This window comes from Zea mays, chromosome 2 (genome assembly GCF_902167145.1).
Source record: "Zea mays cultivar B73 chromosome 2, Zm-B73-REFERENCE-NAM-5.0, whole genome shotgun sequence".
Lineage (NCBI taxonomy): Eukaryota > Viridiplantae > Streptophyta > Magnoliopsida > Poales > Poaceae > Zea > Zea mays.
In genome coordinates this window covers 210828644-210847640 of record NC_050097.1, presented here as the reverse complement: position 1 = coordinate 210847640, position 18997 = coordinate 210828644, and the positions used below count along the sequence as shown (strand labels likewise).

General features: G+C 41.9%; 1 protein-coding gene across 1 annotated transcript; it reads left to right on the top strand.

Annotated features, from left to right (window-relative positions):
* The first annotated feature begins 12448 nt into the window (after window positions 1-12448).
* LOC103647736 (formin-like protein 11) lies at window positions 12449-18774 on the top strand. Its single transcript, XM_008672251.2, has 6 exons — window positions 12449-13338; window positions 14445-15087; window positions 15350-16034; window positions 16120-16319; window positions 16737-16972; window positions 17435-18774. The coding sequence occupies exons 1-6, from the start codon at window positions 13186-13188 to the stop codon at window positions 18227-18229; spliced, it is 2712 nt and encodes a 903-aa protein (XP_008670473.1). The 5' UTR covers window positions 12449-13185; the 3' UTR covers window positions 18230-18774.
* Window positions 18775-18997: the final 223 nt, after the last annotated feature.

Here is an 18997-nt window from a genome sequence, read left to right as displayed (position 1 = left end):
ATTTATTTCATTGTGCACATGAACTCTTACCTCATCCTTGAGTGTTTGGGTCAACCTGTCTTCCCATCCACTATCCAACAAACCAAACTCCCGCTAAGTTGATGTACCACACGAAATCTATAAACTTTAACAACACCACAAACTTATCTTTAATCAGGCTGAATCGATCATCGTTGTAAGTAATGGTGATTGACTTTATCATATATGTGTCAGCAGATAGATATATTTAAGACAGATTTAGTGTAGAGATACTATTTTTTATTGTGTATAGTTTATCTATTGTTTATATAGCAATTGCTTTACGAAACTAATGTAATCTAAAAAAAAGTGCACACTTACCTAACAACACGCCCAGGCGGCGCCAATGGCGCGCGCGCCCATCTCATCCCGGACTCAACTCAACTCCGTCGTCGCGTCGGCGCCACTCCGGTCAGCCGGGCGACCGTTTCCCCGTCCGGCCAGCCGTCGCCTGCCTACTCTGCTCGTGCTCGGTGCTCGCTGAGCTGGTAGTTGCGTGTGGTGCTGAGTATGACCATGGGCATGGAGACGGGACGGTGTGAAACCATCAGCGCGCGCGCGGTAACATGCGGTAAGTACTTGCTAATGAAGCCTATAATCCAGCCAGAGCCGCCCTGGATGGCTGGATCGGGACACTGGATGCATCATGCGTGTGCTGAATGGTGATCAGCTGGAATCTACTGCCAGTACTTTTAGCGACGCGTACCGGTTGGGTTCGTACGCACCGCATGTGCTCAGCTGCTCGGTCGGCAGCAGATGTCACGCGCTTAATTACCCTTTTTTATTTTTAGGAGGAGAGATCGCTCTCTTCCATGTTGCAGTTGCATTGCACCCGTACCGCTCCGAGAGCGACGTTAATTTGTTACGGTTTCTGGGTACGGAGCGGTACGAGTGCAGGCAGGAAACATGCACCGCTTCGGCGCTTCAGTTCCGTTGGTTGAATTGAACCTTCCTCCCAGCTGGCCAGCTGGTATGGTAAATCTAGTTATCTTTTAAATTATAATTACGACATATATATTTTATATTATTAATGTAAATTATTTTCACTTATGTCATATGTGAAAAATCATTATGTGTATATTGAAATGAATATATTTGTACAATAATTGATCTCTTGACAATATAATTATTTATTTTTTATTATTAACTAGTATACATGTTTGATGGTCCCCGCGGGAAACGGGGACCAATCCCCGTTTACCTGTGTGAGGAAGAATTTCTCCCCTTTACATCCCATGGGAGATGAAACTTTCACATTTCCGTTCCCTAATGGAGGAATCCCCCCTAGGAAATTGAGTATTATGAGAATGCTTTATTTGTGCATATTAGGTAGTGTTTGGTTCCGGAGCCAGTTGGGATGGAACGGCTTCGTCCTTGAGAGCGACTCAGTCTGAGAAATTTTGGCGAGCCAATTGATTTAACATTTGAGCATAATTTTTATTTTTACAACCACTCTATTCTATATGGAATCAATCCAAACAACAACAAATTTGGAGCGAAGCGTCTCCGTCACGCCATACTCCGGAACCAAACACTACCTTAATGTAACACACACCGACTATCGGTGTTTCGTACCTGTTGGGGACTTGTTCTCAAATGCTATGAATCAAGAACAAGGCAACATAAAAATTGTTAAACGTTATAGTCCTTCGTCCTTCGAAGCATTATTTCCCTCGGGATATAATGGATTCCGGACGAAGGTTATGAAGGTTATACCTTCATAAACACAACAAATAATGAGGAAGGGTAAAAAATATGTAAAATAATTTAAACACATGATTATTATTATTAACTCATTTCTATTTCATTATTGTAAAAATGATAACAAATTACAAATGTACCTTCGGCTTGAAGGAAAGCAAAAATACCAGCGTGAAGCAAAAACAAATACCCAATGCGTGATTACAGGAGAGCACGTGAACAGTACAGGGGTACTGTTCACCTATTTATAGGCACAGTTCACAGCCTGTATATAATTACATTTATACCCTTTACAATGAACTATAATAATGACACAGAATATCATGAGTCTTTAAGTTATTTCATCTTTAAGTCGGTTAACCCCTTCGTCTTGAGACATGTCATTGTACCGAAACTTTATAGTTGATAGCTTCGGCGCTGTTTTGGAGAGGATCTGCCGAAGGTGTTTATTTCTTTAGGATCTTCGGCTACGAAGCATATCCCCAACAGTAGCCCCTTCGCGGCGCTAGATCGTTTTTCGTAACGAGCTTGATCCGTGAAAATTCTTCTAAGCTTCGGGATGCCGAAGATCCAAAAAACACCTTCCCTGAGCTCGTTGGCGAGAAACGATTAAAATAATCGTCGGACGCGTGACCCATCTTGCACCGATTACACTCTTGTCAGCGTTTCACCTTCTCGAGCTATGTGGCCTACCGTTCAGTGAGCGCGGGTGACTGTTTGTTCGGTGTTGGAGACCTTGTCGATTCACCTTCCCACCTGCAGCACTATATAAACAGACGGGTAGGTGTGAAGTTACCGCAGCATTCATTGCTATTGTACTGTTTTGCTGCCAAATTTTTAGTCATAGCCGAAGCTTGATCATTGCACTCATACAAAATCTGCTTCGGCGCAAGTGTACGAGCTTCGGAAAAGACAAAAAAGCCAATTCAAAAAATTTCAAGTAAGTCATAATCAAATGGCTAGAGTTCGCTCTACTGCAAGAGTCGATCGCGAGGGAGACGAAACCGAAGCTATGGAAACTGTTCCTATCTCGGAAGCAATGAAGCGATCTGGGTTGATGACACCGGAAGACGTCCCTGCTGCTGAAGCAGAGCAAGCAGATATTGAAGAGACCAATTCTGAAGATGATTACAACATCGCAGTGACGAGCAAGCCTAGCCACCTGGACTTTGGAAAGTCGATCATCTCCAAAGCTGATTTTCCTAAGATGGTGAAGTCGGGCTACTTTAGCGAAGATAAAAAAGAGCTGTTTCGCTTCGGTGGAGAAGAAACTACACCGAAGCCACAGAAAGATGAAATAGTGATTTTCAAGAGTTTCCTCAAAGCTGGTTTGAGATTTCCTTTGAATAGGATGATTGCTGATGTGCTAAAGAAGTTTGGGATCCACTTTCATCAACTAACTCCTAACGCTATTGTTAGGCTTAGTGTTTATATTTGGGCTCTCCGAAGCCAGGGGGTGGAACCATTTGCCGAAGGTTTCTGCCGGGTGCACGAGCTACATTACCAAACCAAGGCCAGAAAGGATGGGTTACATGAAAATTTTGGTTGTTACAATTTTGCCTATCGGAAAACTACAAAATCTCCTGTGATCAGCTACCGAAGCAAGTGGCCGGCAGGCTGGAAATCGGAATGGTTCTACGTCAAAGTTGATGATGACAAGGAGAAGCTGGTCCAGAGTCTGCTTGAACTGATCTTCGGAGAAACCAGACCCCAATGCAATATGACACCAGAAGGTCCAACCCAAACTGCATTGGCTGAATTTAGGATTATCGCAGAGCACATTGGCACTAGAGATTTAGTGCAGGAATTTCTGGCTTACAAAATATTTCCAACTATGAAGGAATGGGCTATGCCGAAGCTTGAAAAAGAGAAGAAAGAGGGGGAGCTTGTCCGACTGCCCTACCACTATAAGTTCAAGAAATATTTCAAAGCACCCTACCAAGAATGGCTCGAAACAATCGAAGTAATGTGCACTGAAATTCTTGGGAACTATTCTAAAAAGGAGGATCAATTGATGACAGCAGCCTTCAGCACCCGGCCGAAATGAAGGCTAAACAGAGTGCTTGATGCTATAGACTTTGAATATCCTGATTATGAGCGACTCGACGAGGGTGCCGAAGGGCAGAAAAGGAAAAGAGTAGCTGGCGCTTTGATCAAAGACGACGAAGATCAATCAAAAAAGAAGAAAGAAAAGTTTGAATCGAAAGTGTTAACTTCGAAGAAAAGAAAGGAATCAATCCCGGAACAAAAATCAATTGATGAAGAAGAGAAGACTTCTGCGACATCTTTTGATGCTGAAATAGAGGAAATTCTAAAGGTAATGACTGAAACTTTGCCTGTCAAACTAAGTCCATTGGGGCTTCATCTAACGAAGCTTTTTCATAATGAAAAGGAGCCCACAAAGACAAAGGCATCTAGGCCAAAAAGACAAAGGATTGTTACCGTGACAGAAGTGATTGAAACAACACCACCAAGAGCTCCAACTCTGAAGATGCCGACAATTGAAATCATGACAGCTACTGAAGTTGTACCTTCGGAGGCTAACGCAGAAGAGGCCAGAGTCGAAGATGCTAACTCCGAAGGTATTAATTTAGAGAGTATAGCCGCTGATATAGATAAAATGCTGCTAAATATGGCCACTGAAGAAACTGTTGCAGCCACCGAAGAGACCACGGCTGCCAAACCCGAGAAAGGAGGAATAACCGAAGATACCTCGGAAGATGAAACTTTTGACTTCCGAAACTTAGTTGGCCAGGAGCTGACTGAAGCTGAAAAAGAGGAATTAAAAGAGTATGCTATATCTTGTGGATATCGGCCGGGGGCGCTTCTCTTTGGTGGTATTGATGATGAAGGGTTAGGCTGTATACGAGACCAAACCGGTGCGAAGGTTGTCGGTACTTTATCGAAGAGTATCGACTTCCCAAAGCTTGAAGCGGATATCAGCCGCTACCGTCGACAACATATTGTCGGCAGTTTATTCTATTCTAATTTCAAGGTAAACATTTTGTGTCTAACTCTTATTACTTGTGGTACAAAAATATTTTCTAACGAAGGCTATTTGTCCACAGAGCATGCTTTTGAGCAAGGCATTAAAAATGCAACAAGATTTAGAGGATAAAAGGCAAGAAGTTATAATTGAAAATTTAGAAAACAAAATAAAGGAACAATCTGCTGCCATTGAGAAGAAAGACTTCGAGCTACAAACAGCCGAAGGCTTATTAGCGGATGCTGAAGCAAAAATAACAGAATTAAACTCGAAGCTTCTTTCCCAGTCAGAAAATTTTGAACAAGAGAGACTGAAGCTTGATGCAAGGCTTGAAGCCGAAACTCAAAGAAACTTAGAATTGAAAGAATCTTTGAAAAATCTTCAAAATAAATGTTTGGAGTTCTGCACTCGATGTATTCATCAGCTAAAGCAAGTGTTCCATTTTGTCAGAGCCAGTAGTGAAGAGTTTACTCCCTCAGCCGAAGACCTGCCTGGTGCCTTCGAGCATATTGAAGGTGAAATTAATGATCTTGACGAAGTTATAGCTGGGCATAGCGACTTTTGTGCCCTGGCAGCTTCTCGGGGCACATCTGTTGCTTTTTTTGAAGTCTGGTTGTGAACACGACAAGATTGTTAATAGACCCAACTTCAGCCTATCACCGGCAGACTTAGATGATGTTCTGAATCTGGCTCGAAGTATTGCAAACAGATTTATAAAGTTAGTATGGACAAAGGGTGGTCGGAGCAAAGCTGGTGACGAAGCTCAGAGTCACCTCAAGCTGGTAACAAAATCATACCTTATTCTTACCTTTTCCTTTGAATTTTTAAATTTGGCTTATAATACTTTCGTACAGATTGACCAGGCCGAAGCTGCAGCTGCAGAGTAGAAGAACGAAGCTCCAAAGATAGTGTCGAAGCTTGAATAGTCTTGTAAAAGTAGCTCAAAAAACTCCTGTAATAACTTGTATAAAATATGATGTAATCTGAGTTTTACTTTGTAATATAATCTTACTTTTCCGTCCATGTATGAAATGCTTTGATGTGGACGAAATTAATACTTTTAAGCCGTAGGCGAAAAACACCTTCCCTTCTTTGCGTACACAGCGAAGCATAAAATTGCCTTCCTTTCGGAACCGAAGCAAGTTTGTATGTTATGCTGATGATGATCCTATGTATGTTTAAGTGAATGTTTATGAATGCAAATGTCATGATGTAATGTATCGTGCAAATGAATGTCCAAATACATATTTGAAGCCATAATCCAACCCTTCATTCCCTTGGGAATGACTCAAATCTTCTTTGCCGCTTATTTTTCGGCTTCACCGTTTATTTTTTGGTGTATCAGCGCTGACTTTTCGCAGTAAGCCTCCCTTAGGAGCTTCTTCGCCTTTTACTTTCGGCGGAATCAGCGTTGACTTTTCGCTGTAAGCCTCCCTTAGGAGCTTCTTCGCCTTTTACTTTCGGCGGAATCAACGTTTATTTTTCGTTGTAAGCTCTGCATTCCCTTAGGAACGACTTTTGAGCTTCTCTCTGTTTCCTTTTCTTTTTCCTTTGCACTCGTTGGTGCGTTGTCAACTTTTACATTTACATCTTTGGGGGATATCACTCTTATGGAATTGAAATAAGGAAAAGAAAAATTACATGTTGTGGTCCCATTAAAAACCTTTCTCCCCCTTAGGAAAGGAAAAGGGTGCCACAAGAAAGAATAGAAAAAATTACATCAAGCTAAACATAATATCGCCGAAGCTCGTCCGCATTCCATGATCTAGGAATGTCGTTGCCGTCCATATCCTTCAACCTACAGGAACCGGGTCTTGACGAAGATACTACCAGAAAAGGTCCTTCCCACTTCAGCTGTAATTTGCCTACTGTCTCTGGGTTGGCTACTCTTCGAAGCACCAAATGTTCTGGTTCGATGTTCTTTAGCCTAACCTTTCTATCACGCCATTTTATTGTTTCAGCTTGGTATTTGTTGATGTTTTCCACAACTTGAAGCCTGATCCTCTCTATAGCATCTTTTTCCACAGAGTAATCAGCTTCAGCTTCGCCTTCTGCCGAAGCTACTATTCTTATTGATCCTGCTTTGGCTTCTTCCGGAGTTATTGCTTCATCACCAAACAATAGTTTGAATGGCGTAAAGCCTGTTGATCTTGATATTGTTGTGTTGTGGCTCCACACCACTTTGATTAATTCGTCTGGCCACTTTCCCCTGGGCTGATTGAAGATTAACTTCATTATTCCTGTCATTATGATGCTATTAGCTCTTTCAACAAGTCCATTTGACTCCGAATGTCGAACTGATGCGAAATGGATTTTTGTGCCAATTTGATCACAAAATTCTCTGAAAGCTTCGGAATCAAACTGTGTCCCATTATCTACAGTAATAGCCTTCGGTACTCCGAAGCGACAAACAATATTTTGCCAGAAAAACTTTTGAATAGTGATCGAAGTTATTGTGGCTAAAGGCTTTGCCTCAATCCATTAAGAAAAATATTTCACTGCCACTACAACATATCTTAAGTTTCCTTGTGCTGGTGGTAACGGACCTAACAAATCAAGGCCTCACCTTTGCAATGGCCAAGTGGGTTGTATTAACTGAGTTAGAGACGAAGGTTGTTTTTTATCTCTTGCACATTTCTGACAACCTTCGCACTTTTGGACTAATTCCGCTGCATTCGAAGCTGCCTTTGGCCAATAAAATCCTTGATGAAAAACTTTTCCAAGCAAAGGTCTAGATCCAATGTGAGATCCACACAGGCCTGCGTGTATTTCCTTCATCAACTCTATACCTTCGACTCTGGATAAACACTTGAGTAACGGAGAACAGACCACACGCTTGTATAGCTCCCCTTCTATTATAACATATGGTCGAGCTCTTGCATCTATCCTCCTGTTATAAGCTTCGTCATCTAAAAGAAAGTTACCCTGAAGAAGGAGATGATCTCAGTTCTCCAGTCTTCACTATAGACAGGGGATATGTTGAGGACTGCTCTTTCAAGAAGCTCAACAGAAGGTGCTTTTATTGTTTCGAAAAATACTTCCGAAGGTAAGGGCAGCCCCTGTGCTGCTGACTTGGCTAATAAATCAGCATATTCATTTTCTCCACGAGGAATATTTTTAACAGAAAACCCCTCAAAGGAAGCCTCAATCCTTCGAACCGTGTCTAAATATTTTTCAAGCTTCGGATCTCTTGCTTTATAACTTTTGTCAATATGACCAGAAATAACCTGGGAATCAGTTTTAAGAACCGCCCTTCTACTTCCAAAGACCCAAGAGCAAAGCTTCGTACTCAGCAATGTTATTTGTGCAACTGAAATCAAGTCTTGTTGCGTAACAAGTTTTAACTTTGAAAGGTGCGACCAACACAATAGCTGCTCCTGCTCCGAAGGTTCCCCAAGATCCATCGCAAAATACTGTCCAAACTTCGGCATCTTTACTCGTTTCTTCTTCCTGAGCCCCTGGCGTCCAGTCAGCAATGAAGTCTGCCAACGCTTGGGACTGAATCGAAGATCTATGCACATAATCAATACAAAATTCATTGAGCTCTGCAGCCCATTTTCCAACCCTTCCAGTAGCTTCTCTATTTCTCATAATATCCTTCAACGGTTGTGAAGAAGGAACAACTATATTGTATGCTTGAAAGTAGTGCCGAAGCTTTCTGGAGGCCATCAAAACAGCATACAGCACCTTCTCCAATTCTGTATAATTTTTCTTTGATAAACTAAGAACTTCAGATACAAAGTATATTGTGCCTTGCTTTTTGACTTGGCCTTCAAGCTTCTCCTGAACAAGTGTTGCACTCACCGCTGAGTGCGAAGCTGCCACATATAGCAACAGAGGAGCCCCTAGCGTTGGCGGAGTTAGTGTTGTTAAGTCTATCAAATATTGCTTCAGCTCTTCGAAGGCTCTCTGCTGGACTGGTCCCCATTGAAAAACTTCGGCTGACTTCAGCACTTCGAAAAATGGTAAATTTCTCTCTGCTGGTCTAGATATGAATCTGTTGAGAGATGTCAGTCTTCCTATCAATCTTTGAGCCCCCTTTATTTGTACTTGGTGGTTCCATTCGAATGATAGCTTCGATTTTATTTGGATTAGCCTCAATCCCTTTTGTTGAAACTAGGCAGCCAAGAAATTTCCCTTTCTTCACTCCGAAGACACATTTTTCTGGATTCAACTTTAAACCGGTCTGTCTAAAATTAGCGAAGGTCTCCTGCAGATCGGTAATGTGATTCTCTTGCTTCGTGCTTTTTACAATGATATCATCAACATAAGTTAGCATATTTCTGCCTATCTGAGATTGAAGAACCTTCGCTGTCATTCTGCTGAAGCTTCCTCCAGCATTCTTGAGCCCCTCAGGCATCCGAAGGTAACAATATGTTCCACTAGGGGTTATGAAGCTGGTCTTCGACTCATCCTCCTTCTTCATCCAAATTTGATGATAGCCTGAATAACAATCCAGCAGACTCATAAGCTCTGATGAAGCTGCTGCATCAACTAAGGAATCTATCCTTGGCAATGGAAACTCGTCCTTCGGACAGGCCTTGTTGAGATCAGTAAAATCGATACACATCCTCCATTTACCATTGGCCTTCTTTACCATAACAGTGTTAGCCACCCATTCTGGGTATTTTACCTCTCTGATAACTCCGGCACTGAGGAGTCTTTTCACTTCATTCTGAGCACCTTCGGCCTTGTCATCAGACATCTTCTGAAGCCTCTGCTTTCTGGGTCTGAAGGATGGATCAACATTGAGCGAGTGTTTAATAACATCCCTGTTAACTCCGCAAAGATCATTAGCTGACCATGCAAAAACATCTTTGTTGTTGAACAGAAACTTTATCAAGGTTTTCTCCTGTTCTTCGGACAGTTGGGATCCCAATAGCACCTTCTGCTCTGCTATGTCCCCGCATAAGAGCATGGGCTTCGGCTGATCGGTCGAAGCAGCTTTCTCCCTTCTGAACTTGTATTGCTCACAAGCTTCAGCTCCATCTATGTTATGGATTGCTTTTGAGTCTGTCCAGTTTTCTTCGGCCCTTCTGGCAGCTTCCTGACTTCCATGAATAGCAATGGGTCCTTGGTCCGAAGGTATCTTCATGCAAAGATATGTTGGATGAAGAATTGCTTCGAAGGCATTGAGAGTACCATGACCAATGATTGCATTGTAAGGGTATTCCATGTCAACAATATCGAATACAACTTGTTCAGTCCTTGTGTTGTTGATAAATCTGAAGGTTACTGGCGTTGTGATTTTTCCGAGTGCTACAATCTGCCTTCCTTCGAAGCCACTTAGGGGATGTGTGGCATCATGGATCTTGTCTTCGGGCTCTTGCATCTGTCTGAAGGCCTTAGCAAATATGATATCAGCTGCACTGCCTGTATCAACCAAAACATTATGGACCAGAAATCCTTTGATCACACAAGAGATAACCATAGCATCATTGTGTGGGTAATCCTTGAGCTGAAGATCCTCTTGAGAAAAGGTAATTGGGATGTGAGACCATCTTGATTTGATGAAGGGTCCTTGTACCCCTACATGTTGTACTCTTCTTTGTGCCTTCTTCTTCTGTTTCTTGTTGGCCGGCTCTGAGCATGAACCGCCTGTTATCGGGAGAACCAGCTTCGGAGCCGAAGCAGTTCCAGCTTGATTCTTGATCGAAGCCATCAGCTCAAAAAAGTGGAAGTGAGTTCACCAGAGGTGGGCGCCAATGTTGGGGACTTGTTCTCAAATGCTATGAATCAAGAACAAGGCAACATAAAAATTGTTAAACGTTATAGTCCTTCGTCCTTCGAAGCATTATTTCCCTCGGGATATAATGGATTCCGGACGAAGGTTATGAAGGTTATACCTTCATAAACACAACAAATAATGAGGAAGGGTAAAAAATATGTAAAATAATTTAAACACATGATTATTATTATTAACTCATTTCTATTTCATTATTGTAAAAATGATAACAAATTACAAATGTACCTTCGGCTTGAAGGAAAGCAAAAATACCAGTGTGAAGCAAAAACAAATGCCCAATGCGTGATTACAGGAGAGCACGTGAACAGTACAGGGGTACTGTTCACCTATTTATAGGCACAGTTCACAGCTTGTATATAATTACATTTATACCCTTTACAATGAACTATAATAATGACACAGAATATCATGGGTCTTTAAGTCATTTCATCTTTAAGTCGGTTCACCCCTTCGTCTTGAGACATGTCACTGTACCGAAGCTTTATAGTTGATAGCTTCGGCGCTGTTTTGGGGAGGATCTGCCGAAGGTGTTTATTTCTTTAGGATCTTCGGCTACGAAGCATATCCCCAACAGTACCTCGCTCTGACAAGTAAAATTATTGTACGTGTTCCGGGTTATGAAGGGTGTGCATAGATGACGCAAGGTTTATAATGGTTCGAGCAGAACATTTCTACTTCTAGTTATCGGTGGCTTGCGCTACCGGCACAATTGATGATCAAACTCGTAGTATGGGTTACAAGCGATTAAGAGAGGGAGGAGAGGCTCCCAAGTCTCTTTATAGGGGTGGAAGTGGAGCTTAGAAGCTGCAGGGTGGAGTCCTAACTAAGTCTTGGCTCGACATGCCTCCAGGTCCTCATCGACGCTCCTTCTCCTCCTATTCGTCCTTGTGGGTTCACGTCCGTCTAAAGACGCCTGGTTGCCCCAAGAGCCCTCTCCTTTTGACCCCCTTTGCCTGGAGGCCAGCCTCTCCCTTTTATAAGTTGGGTGAGGGGTCAGCCAGCGGTGGCTTCCCTAGGAAGGAGCCGTAAGACATGGGTAAAACCAGCGTCTTACCCCGAGTGGAGCCACGCATACTCGTGGGGCCCGAGCCTGCCTGCATGTCTTGTATTTTATTGATGCCTGACTTTAGCAACAACTTCATATTTTGATCTATTTTTTTATAAGTTTGAGTTCACGTGACTTATTTTAGAAATTTGAGCTCACAACTTCCTATTATTTGATCTCTATGCGGTGGAATTATGTCATTCTATAATATCTATTCGTTCAGTCAGTCGTTGTGAACTCTCTTCTAATCGCTCCTTTCATTGGTCATGTTGTACCAAGACATATTGGATGGAGTAAACAACATCAGTTAGTCAAATTAAAAAAATTATGCTGACAGTCTACAATCAATAAAAAATCTTGAGATCTTTTTGGTGGATAGTTTACGTGGGTATTGTTGTGAGTCGTCCACCACACGGGCAACCGACTAGTATTAATAACATCTGAACATGATGTTATGCTAGTTAGATGGCTTCATTCAGTGTCTCATGTCCTTCTTCTATTAGGGCATGGGTTCAAATCTCATCCTTCCGCATTGTTTTTTAACATTTTACGCTGATTTAATCAAATGCCTCGACGAGCTAACGAGCCGGCTCGACACGGTCAGCAGGCCAGCGTGCCTGGGCCGAAGCTCCGGCCCGCGGGCGTCGGGCCTAGCGGGCGCAGGGTTGCGCGGAGGGAGTGGACGTGCAGCAGGTTAATTTGAAATAGATGTGATGAGTTATTTGTAAAAATATGACGCGGAAGGACCGTTGAAACTGGTGCTGAGATGGACAAGAGAAATGACACATAGACTGAGATGTTGAAAATTTACGTACAATGCATAGTTTATGACCCATTTGAATAAAATAATTAGAACCAAACTAGTAAACAACAATATTTGAGAAAATATTGTTTGGGTAGGGGAAAAACACAAATGTTGAGAGAGAAAAACTAACTGCACGTTCCATTTTCCAACAGACTGACCGACCTCCCCCTTTTGACTCACCACGGTTCCGCCTCTCCCCCCTTCTCCCTCTCGCATTCTTCCTCCCCCGTTTCGGGGAGACGCCACGAGAAAAGAGGGAGCAGGGAAAGAAATCGCCTCCACGTCCACGGTGACGCCGGATCGCGCGTCAAATTTCTTTGCCGCGGATTTGGTGCTGCAAATTTTCTAGAATTTTTTCGTTTTGTAGGGGGCATTATTGGCACGGTATCTTAGTCCTGGGCTTATATTATCTGCATTTTCGTTTCCCCCGATTTTTTCGACTCAATTTCTTAACGGATTTGGGAATCGCGGCTAGGGGGCTCTGCATTGCCGGATTTGCTCGATTTCGTGGGCGCATTGCAGCTTTGCATTGCATAACGATCTTTGCCTTGGTCGCCCACGTTCGCGATTCTGTCTGAGCTTCCTCACCCGGGCTCGTGCATTTCTCCGAACATCTCCAGGTGTCTGTTGCACAAGCTCTCGCTTGTTGCTCCAATTTCACGCGTTCTGCATGCATGTATTCCCCGAAGGTGGTGCCATTCTGGGGCTGTTGCAAAGTTCTCTGGTCAAAACCAATGGATTCCGTCGAGCAATCGGTTCCACGGTGCTAAGAGATTGTTGTCCATTGGCCATCCCCATGAATTTCTGAAGGGGGAGAAGAATTGCTGTTGCATTTCCCGGGCAGGTGCATTGGCATGGTCGCAGTAGTGTAGGAAGCAGAAAAGATGAGGCACTGTTGGAGTGCATGGCTCCTGGCCCTGTGCCTCGTCTCTGTCCAGCTCCTCGCTCCATTGGTATGCGAGCGATTGCTCGTTGCAGCACAGAACCTGTCACCGCCAGCCTTGACACCGCCCCTTGTCAAAGAAGTAGACGATGTGGTAAGCTTATTTTTGTTTATTTTATAGAATTTTTATGCGGAGTTGGTATATTTTAATTCTACTCGCGACAGTGTCTTCTTATGGTGGAGATGTTGGCATGGTAGTGGACTAGTGGTGACACGTTTTAGTTATGTGCACAATGTAGTTCTTTAATTCTGTTACAACTTACAAATGAGAATTCAGAGCAAGGCATAGTAATGTGCACAATGTAGTTCTTTAATTATGTTACAAATGAGAATTTAGAGCAAGGCATGCGTCACTGCGTCAGATGCCCTGTTTGTAGAAATGCAGAGGGTGTCAAGGTTGCTCAATGGAACCTATGCTTTATGGAGTATATAGATCACAGTGATGAATATGTCCAATTTCCTTATCTTGGGCATGCATGGTGCCTGAAAGAGGAACTATCATATCACTGAAGTTTGATGGGTATTTTCAAACTTGTCCGTGATTTTGCTGATTCTTGTTTCATATTGCCGTTGAACACCTGCAGCACCTTAATTTAATTGTCGACAAGATGAAGTTTCAATAAAAAGAACTGTATCGTTTGTTTATTTATTTATTTGCTCTACTGTGCTAATATTGTGCATCACTGCACTGGTTCAACAGTATGCTGCTTCAGTATTTTTGTTCTGTAATGCTATATGTATTTTGTGACAGTTGTTTCTTAGCAAAACTGCTATTAGTAGAAGTAATTATTGTACTAAAGTTTGATTAACTTAGTAGTGCTCTCTCCATTTCATAATGTGTAAGGCATATTAGATTTCCTTTAAGAAATAAATGACCTTCGAATAGTAAAAATACATGTAGATTCATATTTCACATGTTTTTTTAGTAATTGAGAATGATTTCAAGATAAATTAATGGTGAAAGTATACCTTGAAAGACTTCTCCAAATCCTAATATGCATTGTAAAATGAAAATGGACACAATAGTTTACCACAGGACAAACTGTCCACCTGGAATTTAAAGGTACAAATATTGTTAGTTTCTAAAGGGTTGTTTTTATGGTAATTCGTGCTACCTCTGCGGACTGCTTGCCTGTTGTATCAATATATAGATCTAGTACTGCTTATTTTGCATATACTGACATTTGACTTTACATATAGGTGGAACATGTATGGATCTCATGTGGGTTAGACAGGGGATCTCTTGAAGACGTTAGAAAACATTTCAATTACAACCACGTATTTGACATTCTCCGTACGCTCTCCGGAAAAGATACTAAGGATAGCTCTCCTGAAACTGAAGATGCCAGCAAAGCACTGTCTCCAGAAATTAAAAACACTTTGCTGAACTGCTTAAGCAAGCACCCACTTGTAGTTGCTGCACATGAGAGTGCAAAAAACTTACCTATTGATTATATCAAAATGCTTTTTGCCTTGTTAAGAAGAGATGTGGCTCAAGGATCTACAGGTGCAGCGACAACTTCTGCACCACCAGCAGCTGTGAAATCAAATCCATCACCTTCTTTAGGGGAACCTTCCTCAACAAAACCTGACAAAAATCCAGATCCTCCATTAGAAACAACACCCGAAGAAAAAATGGTGCCCCAAACTGAAAAAACAGTGGCCAAAAAGGAAGATAACAGTAACATGTCAATCACTGCTGTCATTGGTTTGTCTGTGTCTGCTATTGCGTTGTTAGCCCTTCTCTGCTTATGCAACTTTGTTTGCCGTGCAAAACAGGCCTCTTCATCTGAAGTAGGGGTTGATAAACCGCCTCTGAATCAGAACCTGAGTAATTTATCTGGTATGAAATATACCCACCCACCTTTCTCCAGTGTACTGTTTGAAATTATGATGTTCATTTCATTAGGCTATTCCTTTGGCCAACAACAAAATTGATGCTGTTAGTTTTGTACAAAAAATATTTACTTATGATTTATGGTTATAATTTTCTATCACATTTGAAATATTGACGGTGTAACTGTTGGCCAAAGCCTTGTAAAAAATGTAGTAGGGAGTAATGTGACATTGCCTTCTAGTGTTGATTTACATTCTTTATTTTGTAGCTTCTCTTAAGTTTTCCAAAGGAAACTCAATTGATGTCAACAAGCTGGGAGCACTGCCGCTAAAGTCAGAGGCTGGCCAAAATGGCAATGCCAAACTAAGCTCATCTGAAATCTCTAAAACTGAAGTTACCCCAGCAGTCTACAACTGTTTGGCTGAACCAATGGCTGCTTCTACTGGTTATGTCCCAGGATCAAGACCAACAACCCCACCATCTATGCCACCTCCAGCCCCTGCACATCCGAAGGCTCCTCCCTCATCAACTCCTCAAGCACCTGCATCTCTGAAGGCTCCTCCCTCATCAACTCCTCAAGCACCTGCACCTCTGAAGGCTCCTCACTCATCAACTCCTGAAACACCCGCACCACCTTCAAAGCCTAGTTCAGTTCTTCACTCAGAACCCTCATCACCATCTGCTCTAAAAGCTGCACCTCCACCAAAAGATGCACCACAGCCAAAAGCTGCACCTCCACCGCCACCAAAATCTACCGGCCCACCACCACCAGCAATGTCTGGTTCATCGAATACACGTCCACCACCGCTTATGAAGAAATCAGGCAATAAGATGGATGATGGCGCAAATTCTCATGAAGCTAAAACAAAGCTAAAGCCCTTCTTTTGGGATAAAGTAACAGCAAATGCTAATCAGTCTATGGTGTGGGATCACCTCAAGTCTGGATCTTTCCAGTAAGTTTATCAATGCCTTTACAGTTATTTACCTCAGCTAGCTCAATGTTGCAAGATAACACCAGTTACCTATAATTGTCTGCAGGTTTAATGAGGGTAAGATGGAAAGCCTTTTTGGTTATAACTCTGTGGAGAAAATAGGCGGTGATGGCAAGAAAGATTTATTATCTAAGGATATACCTCAATTTGTGAGGATACTTGAACCTAAGAAGGCACAGAACCTTGCGATATCATTAAGGGCTCTGAGTGTTTCACCAGAGGAAGTATGTAGTGCAGTTAAGGAAGGTAAAATCGATTTTCTGCCATTCTAATCATTTACATGGATAGGTCTTCCTTTCTACAATGCTTCTTCTGTGTAATATTAAATTCTTAATGCATAGTCTTGTAACTGCATATTTATTCTACATTTTTTAAAAAGTAATAGTACTCATTTATGCTGCAATGATGTTAACTTCTCCATCTTCTGGTTTACAGCTTCTCTTGTAACATTGGATATAATGACGCTGCTACATGACTATTATTTTGATCCCATAACCTACATATAAAGATTAGAGACTAATCTGTTTTTTCTGAGCTAAGGTGTTAACACATTTCCAAATATCGAACATCTATCTTTTAGTATGCAATCATTTTAGTTCCTCAGAGGTACACTGTTCCCCATCGCTGTATTTTATTTCACTCACTGCCGTTGCTAATTTGTAGGAAATGAACTTCCATCAGACTTGATAGACACACTACTAAAGTGGATCCCAAGCAATGAGGAGGAGCTTAGGCTTCGACTGTACACTGGGGAACTGTCTCAGCTTGGTCCTGCAGAGCAATTCCTAAAATCGATTATCGATATTCCATATATTTTCCAACGTCTGGATGCATTACTTTTCATGTCCAGTCTACCAGAGGAAACTTCAAATGTGAAACACGCTTTTGCTACTTTAGAGGTAATGAAGCTTCAAATGTGAAACATTTTTTGCTACTTTAGAGGTAATAACACATTCTCAATTTATACAATATATATAACACTGATATATTGATTATATTTTTCCCTTAGACCGATTTTGTTGCTCACTATCTGTGCACACATGTAGTAGTGGATACCGATTTTCTTTCCTTCAGCTAATATGTAGTTGAGTGTAGAAGGGCAGGCCTGGTGCAGTGGTGAGAGCTGTCTCACTGAGTCACTAGGTCGCGGGTTCAAAGCAACCTCTTTGTGTTTGCGAGGAAAAGGCTTGCCTCAGTTTATTCTTTTTCTAGAGTCTAGACCTTATTCACATGGGGGACTCTGGCACTCGGTCTGCCTTTTTTCATATGTAGTTGAGACAACTTGCATAAGCTCCTTCAAAACTCTACTCTTTGTATTGATCAATGTTCTTATCGGTGCTTTCTTGGCATTTCCTGATCAGGTGGCTTGCCAAGAGCTTAAAAACAGCCGGCTTTTCTTGAAGTTACTTGAAGCGGTCCTTAAAACAGGAAACAGGATGAATGTTGGCACATTCCGTGGAGGAGCTCAGGCTTTTAAACTTGACACGCTCCTTAAGTTATCTGATGTCAAAGGAACTGATGGGAAGACAACACTTCTGCATTTTGTGGTTGAAGAAATTATTCGTTCTGAAGGTATCCGTGCTACAAGGGCTGCAAAAGATACTGACGGTAATAATATGCGAACTGAAGATGATTACAAACAACTTGGGCTGAAAGTTGTGTCCAATTTAAGTGATGAGCTACAAAATGTCAGGAAGGCAGCGATCCTGGATGCAGATCAATTGACAATGTCAGTAGCAACTCTTGGCCACAAGCTTGTCAAAACCAAAGAATTCCTTAACACGGGCATGAGAAGTCTGGATGAACACAGTGGGTTTCACCGCAAGCTGAAGCATTTCGCAGAGCAGTGCCAAACTGATGTTTCTTTGTTGCAAGAGGAAGAAAAGAAAATTCGGTCCTTGGTCAGGGGCACTGTTGATTATTTCCATGGGAGTACAGGGAAGGACGAGGGCCTGCGGTTATTTGTGGTAGTACGAGATTTCCTTGCGATGCTGGACAAGGTTTGTAAAGAGGTGAAAGAAGCATCAAAAGTGGCTCCAAAGAAAACAAAGACCGCTCAGCCATCTCAAGCATCTTTCAATGATCCCAGGCGCAAACTATTCCCAGCAATTCAAGACCTAAGGGCAGACAGTTCAAGCTCTGATGAAGACGATTAGCTGTATACCGAATCAAGGAGTCCATGTTTTCACCTTCGAATGCACTGAATTTGACCCTTCAAAACAATAGTGCGGTGATACATAATACATGGAAACTGATGGGAAATGGTGAAGTGACGCTATTTTTTGCCATCCACTGATCAAAAAGGCAACAATCAAATTGGGAAACCTGGCTTGGCTTTACACTGACATGTTGGTAATGACAAATCATCAGACCAGATCTGGCATTCTTGGCCAATGGGTTTGTATGGCACTCTCCTATCTAGCAAGAAGGATGTTCATATGGTCGAGACAGCATCTATATAAAAGGTGTGGCTGGTGGAAAATGGATAATTCAAAGGAAATGGAAGAAAACTGGCTCTAGTTTAGAACCGGTGTAAATGCAGGAGGAAGTCTGACTAATACTATTTTTCTGTTCATTGTACACATGTACCATTGTACCGAACGCAGAGAAATGCAGCGCAAACTTGTGAATCCGGTGCCATTACCCTTGCAAACAGGAATACAAATGAAGTGTTTGGTTTGAGAAATAAGCTAGTTTATCATCTTCTCACTCCTCATTATATTTGTTTGATTTTTAAAATAAAATGAGTTAATTCATCACCACATCATTCCTTATAGTTAATTCCTTATAGTTAGTTAGTACTATTGAATAATGGAATCAAACTACTAAATTTAAAAAATGAACCCATAATACATCACTCAATTTAGATGGAGTGATTTCTAAAACCAAACGCCCTAAAAGTGTGTCAACAAGTCCGTTCCATC